This window comes from Bactrocera latifrons, unplaced genomic scaffold (assembly GCF_001853355.1).
Source record: "Bactrocera latifrons isolate USDA-ARS-PBARC rearing strain unplaced genomic scaffold, ASM185335v1 scaffold_311, whole genome shotgun sequence".
In the NCBI taxonomy this organism is placed as follows: Eukaryota; Metazoa; Arthropoda; class Insecta; order Diptera; family Tephritidae; genus Bactrocera; species Bactrocera latifrons.
This window is the reverse complement of record NW_017536753.1, coordinates 358,181-365,480: the sequence shown is the minus strand read 5'-3', so window position 1 is coordinate 365,480 and position 7,300 is coordinate 358,181. Positions and strand designations below refer to the sequence as shown.

The 7,300-nt window shown below is 30.7% G+C and overlaps 1 protein-coding gene across 1 annotated transcript in view; it reads left to right on the top strand.

The window, feature by feature from the left end:
* The first annotated feature begins 4,115 nt into the window (after positions 1-4,115).
* LOC108970869 overlaps positions 4,116-7,300 on the top strand; it is a 32,682-nt gene continuing 29,497 nt past the window's right edge. The window contains exon 1 of the mRNA XM_018936550.1: positions 4,116-4,332. Coding sequence (XP_018792095.1) covers positions 4,146-4,332 — 187 coding nt within the window. The 5' untranslated portion in view covers positions 4,116-4,145. The remainder of the gene's footprint in view (positions 4,333-7,300) is intronic.

Sequence of the window (7,300 nt, the reverse complement as noted above, 5' to 3'; positions counted from 1 at the left end):
TCGCAGGCGTATAGCTAAATTCTGACATATAAAACGTGTATGTAGTTTGTGATTACAAAATTTATACTTAAAATAGAGGAAACATGGCTATTATAATTATCTCTTGATTTATCTTACAATAAAAAATCGTGTTTTACTGTTCGGACGAATTATTACGATATGTAATACCAAATTTCTCGACAATAGTTATCTCTTTTTGTCCACTCATTATCAAAAACAAATTTCCAATTTGTCCATGAATAAGTTAACTAAAACGCTAAAAAATATATAGCATATTTATTTATATCAAGAAGATATATTTAAATCTTTTGATAACAGCTTTAAATTTCATTCTATAAGCAAAATTTAAAATAGTATGTATACATGTATAAATATAGTACTGTAAATATATAATTTAATATTAAGGCATTTTTGCTTTACGCAACCCGTTTTAACCTCTCGCCACCCTTATTCACCAGAGGTGGCCATTATACGATCGTACACTTGGGGGGTAGCTTAAGGACTGTGAATGGCTCTTTTACTACGGTGAATGGGACTTTCCTTACTCCCTTGTACCATGAGAAAAAATATCTTCGACGACCAAATACCATCTGCTCTGTTACAAACGAGTTCCTCCGAAAACGTAACAAAAATATCAGCATTCTTAGTAAAAACAGGAATAAAACCACAAATATGATTATGTTTATAAACTTCCCATTACTTATTATTTATTGTGTTCTTAAAACTTTTCTTTTAGCTACAGAACATTTTATTAACTTTACACCTAAGACTTAATTAAGCAATAACTATACATTTTATATTTACATCAGCGAGCCGAAGGTCCTGGCAGCCAGTGCTCCTTTTTTCGTGGAAAAGTAWTTGTATTATTGTTTCACGTTTTTATAAATAAATAAAATTATAGACTTACTTTACTGGATAAAATAATTCCGTAAACGTCACAAAATCAACAAAGAATATCTGAGAGAATGATAGAAAGTAACTAAACAAATCTTAAATATTTTTTAATTGTAATATCAAACTACTCTTTAATATCAATCACATGGTGTTGAGATTATATCGATCGATTTTGGGAAGGGAAGAACGATTGGACGTACACAAGTGTTCCGAAATCTCTGCTCGCTATAGAATAATTAACCAGTGACTTAATCAATATTTGCCTTGTAAGAAGTATTGTAAGTCTAAACACAATAACAATAACTGTTAGCCATTCTATAGTCGTGTTTTATTTGACCATCACAAGCTAATAGCTAAATCATGGACGAATAAAGCGCGCTTAACATATTCCAAATATTCGATTAAAAATTAATTGAGTCAGTAAAGCGGACAAAAACAATCAGCTGATAAACAATTTAGTTTAAAATTTCAAATTTGTAAACGGAATATTAATATACATACTATAGAAGTATATTTATTTTAGTTATTTGAGGTCTAGAATACAAAAAACTGAAAAGAAGTGTTCATATTTGTCTTAATTTTAACTCAGTACTCATCCAAAAAATTTTTAATTTGGTTTGTTTACATTTTTATCTGTCAAAATGAGGTTTCTCGCTTTGCCAACTACTTTTTATTTGGGAAAAACCGTGCTATTGTGAATGAAAAAATGCGATGAACTGGCAATGGCTTTACTTCAATATACAAGCTGATAGCTAATGACAAGCCAACGTAATTATGTTGGCTAAGTCTTCCATACAAATTAAGTTAAAAGCTTAATTTACTGGTCAAATAAAACACGCCTTATATATTTAGTGACGAAATCGCATATCGGTTATTTGACATACTCTATTTTGTTTAGATACGGGTAACCGTATCTTTAAAGTAATAATGTTAAGTATAAATAGATAGTGTATATTTAGTTGTTACAACTTTTCGGTAACTTTATTTTACCAACATAAGTTTAAATTATTAAGCAATTAAACAAATTTATTAAATGTGAATCTAAATATAAGTGTTTGTATTTATTTTATATTAAATTTTATTCACTTAAATTAGACTTTGTGTTAGTTTTTATGTGGTAAAGAATCTTAAAGAAACATAATTTGTTAAAAATCATTTGAATTACAGTACAAGATTTTGAATATTGAAATATTTTATGATTCGAAGTAAGCAACCAATTTACGATCAACATGTTGTAAAGTATAAAAACCATAAATTTGTCAATCGATTGAGTTTGGTTTTGCAATGCGTACTTCATGAAATAGAAAGAAAATAATGTCTTTTTGTTTAATTTTTTGTTTTTATTGACCTTCAAACTAATAAATATCTACATATAATGTCTTATATACATACAAAGTATTTTTTAAGTATATAAATAAAACGTGGTCATATATGGTATTTCCGCTCTACGCCAGAGTTTCAAGCTCACACAGAAGCATATGGATGTATAAATGTCGAATGAACTAATTGTTACTGATGGTTGAAAAACTCACCAACATTCCCAGTAGGATATATAAGTAGTATTTATAATATTGGTGACGCATAATTCTTAATTTCGAAAGTATGAGCTTAAATACCTATAAAAGTAATAGCGCATTTTATTACATTACGAACATGCGTAACCATAAAGTAATATATACATATGTAGCTTAAACTTTTTTATTGCATTGACTAAAGATAAAAATACTTTTTTTATAAATGTTGGAAAGGTCACAACTTTTTAATTGCAAAATATTGATATTTAAAGACCTTACAGAACATACTTTTTCTTTACTTAATCAACTAAGCATAAACATATTTCGGTTGGATATTTAGGGAAATGACTCACACGGAGGAAATAATTATAAGAAAATTAGTTGAAGTTAAGTAAATAATTGAAATCAAATTGAAATACTTCCAATGACTTAACGTTTTATCTAGGATGGAGACTAATGTATATTTTAGGAAAAAATATATTTTCATTTATCAAGATGTTCGAAAATGTTTCCATATTGTTTATTTTTGTTTTTAATTTACACATTTGTGGGCGTCTTTTAATTTTATTTTCACTTAAGTCTTTTTTATATAAATAATTTTATAGGTTAGTTATGAAACTATTTTAATTTTCAAGTTTGTTAAACTTTACTTGTGTTTAACATAAAACTTATAAGAAAATCTTTCTGCGAGGTTTTCCAAATTGTAATACGAATAAAATTCTGTTGAAGTATGAAAAATTTTATTTAATAGTGTACATTTAAAATATTTTACATAATATACAGACAATACACAGGCTAGAGATAGATTTTTAATTAAGCGGAGACATAAGACGTATTACAAACTATGAAAGGATATGTTTGAGGCCGATAATTTAGATTATATATAAAGAAAGTAATTATTCAATTAATTAAATCGCTCAATGCACTAGCTAGGTGAAGCTTATGTCTAACAGATTTAAACTTGCCCTTTTGAACGTTTTATTCGCAATGCTGCATCTTTTGTAGACCGAAGATGTTAAGGTAAACACATAATTATACATATACATATGTGTATGCATCTACGTATATTTATAAATTCGTATTTTTGTGACATTTACCCAAACGCTGACTAACTGATGCGTAACCTATGATCAATATTAAGAGAACCAAAACCATATTTGGAATAGAAGAAACACATTAAATGTACGTATGCACTATATTTGTGCTTGTTTTTTAAATTATTGTTTGTTGGGTGGATATAGATACATGTATTTAATTTTTATTTCGGGTCTTGAAGTGATTTTATTTAAGAATTGAGTTAAAATAATTTGTGTACTTATATTTTGTAATATTATTAAAATATTATAATACCTTCGTAAGACATCTTTTCATTCGCACATGAAACTTTGTTATTTTAATTATCTATTTTATAAAAGTGTAACTAATTAATAAATTACTTAATTGATTATGACTCAGTTCGAAGACTCCTGTTTAATGTAAGTTATAATATTCTGGTTTATAGTTGAACATATTTTTATGATGATATACATCTTATTTCATCTTAATTTAATATTTTTAGGTTAATCAAGTCAATCCCGAAATTAATGGGATTGATAACACTATTATTATTTTGTGGTTTGTAAATGAGCGCCTTCTAGAAGAAGCAAACCTCTAATGTTGTATATAAAAGTAACATTCTTATATTTGTGTTCAGTTCATTCTATTGAAGACAGCTGCTTAGTTGATACTTTTTGAATTATGTCATATATTGGAACAAACACTTCAGACGCTGAATGTGAAAGGGCGGATCAACCAAAAACCCGTCATTCGGATTTCATTTCAAAGTTAGCTGCAAACAAGTTATCCTTGGAATCTAAATGGACAAATAAAAAGGATGATGAATCTGGATCCGAATTGTCGTACACAGAAAACTTTTTGACGAGAGGTGAGATAGTTTTTAAAAGTATTTATTTGTCTCAGTTTTAAGCTCCATAACTGCTAATAAAAAAGTGAATCACAAAATACAGACTCTGGAAAAATATTATAAAACAAGTAAGGAAGGGCTAAGTTCGGGTGCAACCGAAAATTTTATACTCTTGCAACTTGCTAGAATCAAAGCCAGATAAATACTTTAAGGTGTAAAACTAATCATATAGAGTAAAGTCAGTTGGATGTTCGAAAATTCTGATAATAGTTATATAGGGGCTAAGCCAAGTTTTCGCTAAAATTTATCTATTTTGGGCACAAAGATACACTGTTATGTATAAAACACGCTCGCTTGTCTTGATCAGTTTTTATTGGATTTCAAGAATTTTTGATATATGGAAGAAGGCAGGGTTGTTTTCCGATTTCGCCCATTTTCATAATGTGATATAAGAATGTAAAAAGAATGCCACTACTAAATTTTGTTGAAATCGATTAATCGGTCCCCGAGATATGGGATCTCACCAAAAAGTGTGCGGTAGGCCCATTGCCCAATTTTCACACCATCTCCAAAAAAAGCTCTCTCAAGCCATCCTGGTGTTAAAATTTAATGTCTCTGGCGTATTTAATTATTGATTCATCGGGGGTTATCTCCTCCTTATCCTCCCATTTTATTAATTTTTACACTTCTTATAAGTTCTTATAAGACTTTTACTCAGCAAACTTGGTTTTTGTAGCTTTAGTGGTTTAGGAGATATATACATTAAACATATTAGAGGGCGTGGCCACACCCACTTTTTCAAAAAAAATTTCCCACAGGTGCCCCTTGCTACTGAGATTTCTTGTGCCAAATTATAGCCATATACATATCTCAATTTAGTGCTTAGTTATAGCACTTTATGTGTTTTACGTTAATGGGGATTTGTGGTCGTGGCAGTAGTTACATATCAAGTTTCACTAAGATATCTTAATTTCTACTCAAGTTACAACTTGCACGGCCGCCTGATCAGTTATATATATACAAGTATAACCCTATATCTATCTCGATTAGCTTTTGGCGAAATGAAATTATTTGTTCTCCAGTTTGATCTGATAACTTTTTCCATTTTCGAGCAAGAGATAGATTCTYCTTCTTCTTCTTAATTGGCGTAGTCACTTCTTACGCGATTATAGCCGAGTTAACAACCGCGCGCCAGTCGTTTCTTCTTTTCGCTACGTGGCGCCAATTAGATATTCCAAATGAAGCCAAGTCCTTCCTCACTTGGTCCTTCCAACGGAGTGGAGGTCTTCCTCTTCCTCTGCTTCCCCCGGCGGATACTGCGTCGAATACTTTCAGAGCTGGAGTGTTTTCGTCCTTCCGGACAACATGATGTAGCGTAGCCGCTGTCTTTTAATTCGCTGAGCTATGTCAATGTCGTCATATATCTTGTACAGCTCATCGTTCCATCGAATGCGATATTCGCCGTGACCAACGCGCAAAGGACCATAAATCTTTCGCAGAACTTTTCTCTCGAAAACTCGCAACGTCGACTCATCCGTTGTTGACATCGTCCAAGCCTCTGCACCATATAGCAGGACGGGAATTATGAGTGACTTATGGTACATTCCACTGTTACGTACAGACAAGTTCAACTAATTTTACGGTTTATATCACATATAGCACTTAATTGTTTTATCAGATATATATTTTTTTCTCTAATTTAATAGATTATATATTATACATCAAGTCAACCAACATTCAAAATCGTTATAGTTTTATTTAGATTTCAGCGAATATATTACAGGTGCACAAAAAGTGTCTTCGAAGGAAATTATAACTAAAAATCAAGCTTGCTACTAGCGAAAAAAAAAATTAATTAAAACATATATTTATAATTCAAAAACATTTTTTTATATTTGTCACGTACAGACAAGTCGCATCACGTACGGGACATAGTTCAACTTAAATCTATAATATATGTAAACATCAATATGTAAATACAGTTTTGTCTTGGGAAATTCAATGTTTTCTGCACTCCACAACTTTCTCCACAGTTTTAATAAAATGAAAGTTGGAAAATCCAGTTATCGCTTTTTGTGACTAATTGAGAAGCTAAATAAGAAAAGTCCTTGGCTGATTGGACAACAACATGTTCGTTTTGGCTCATCATTTTCTCTCTTACAAGTCTTTTGATATTTCCGCCAACTCCGTCTATCACACCTTTTCCATGCGATGTAGCAAAATATTTCCAATAAAAGGGCCTTTTGTACTTTTCGCTCAACATTGATGTTAGTTTAACCATATAACGGTTCTTAAATTCCGATGAAGGGCCGCCACTCCAAATAATTTCCGCTGAAGGTAAGTCTTCATTTTCTTTATGCATCAAGTCAAATAACTTAGTGATGAAAACAAAAAATGTATCCTTGTCTTTCGAATTTGCATCTGAGCATATTAGATATGTTTGGCAATGGCCTTTGTAAAAACTTGCAGCAGTAAATAAAAGAACACTTGTTCGTGACCAGAGTGCGCTTTGAACTTCATTCTGGTATTCACAGCCAAAAGACATCGCAAAATCAACTTGAAGGATTCGCACATTTTCATTGCGTTGGTCTTTTTGAAATTCACCGACTCGAACTCATTTTAAATTAAAATGCTTCATCATAATATAGATAGAATCAATCAATTTTTCTTTAAGTTCACCTGAACTTGTTTCGTGGTTTACTAAACGTACTTTATTTTCTGAGTTTTTTTCCCATTCTTTCCATACACAGATTGTACTTAAATCCATAGAAATTAGTATTTTTTTGCCATCAGAACTAGTATCACATTCATTATCCATTATATTCCATATCATTCCAGCACTTCGAATCCAAAGAAGTATTACATAAAATCATAGTCCACCAGTCGTTACAATAATTTTGTTTCAAACCTTTCAATTTGAACATAAAATTTTCATGAGTTAAACATTTGCACTGGTCTGAAGGTGTGTCTTTCATTAGCAAAACGTTTT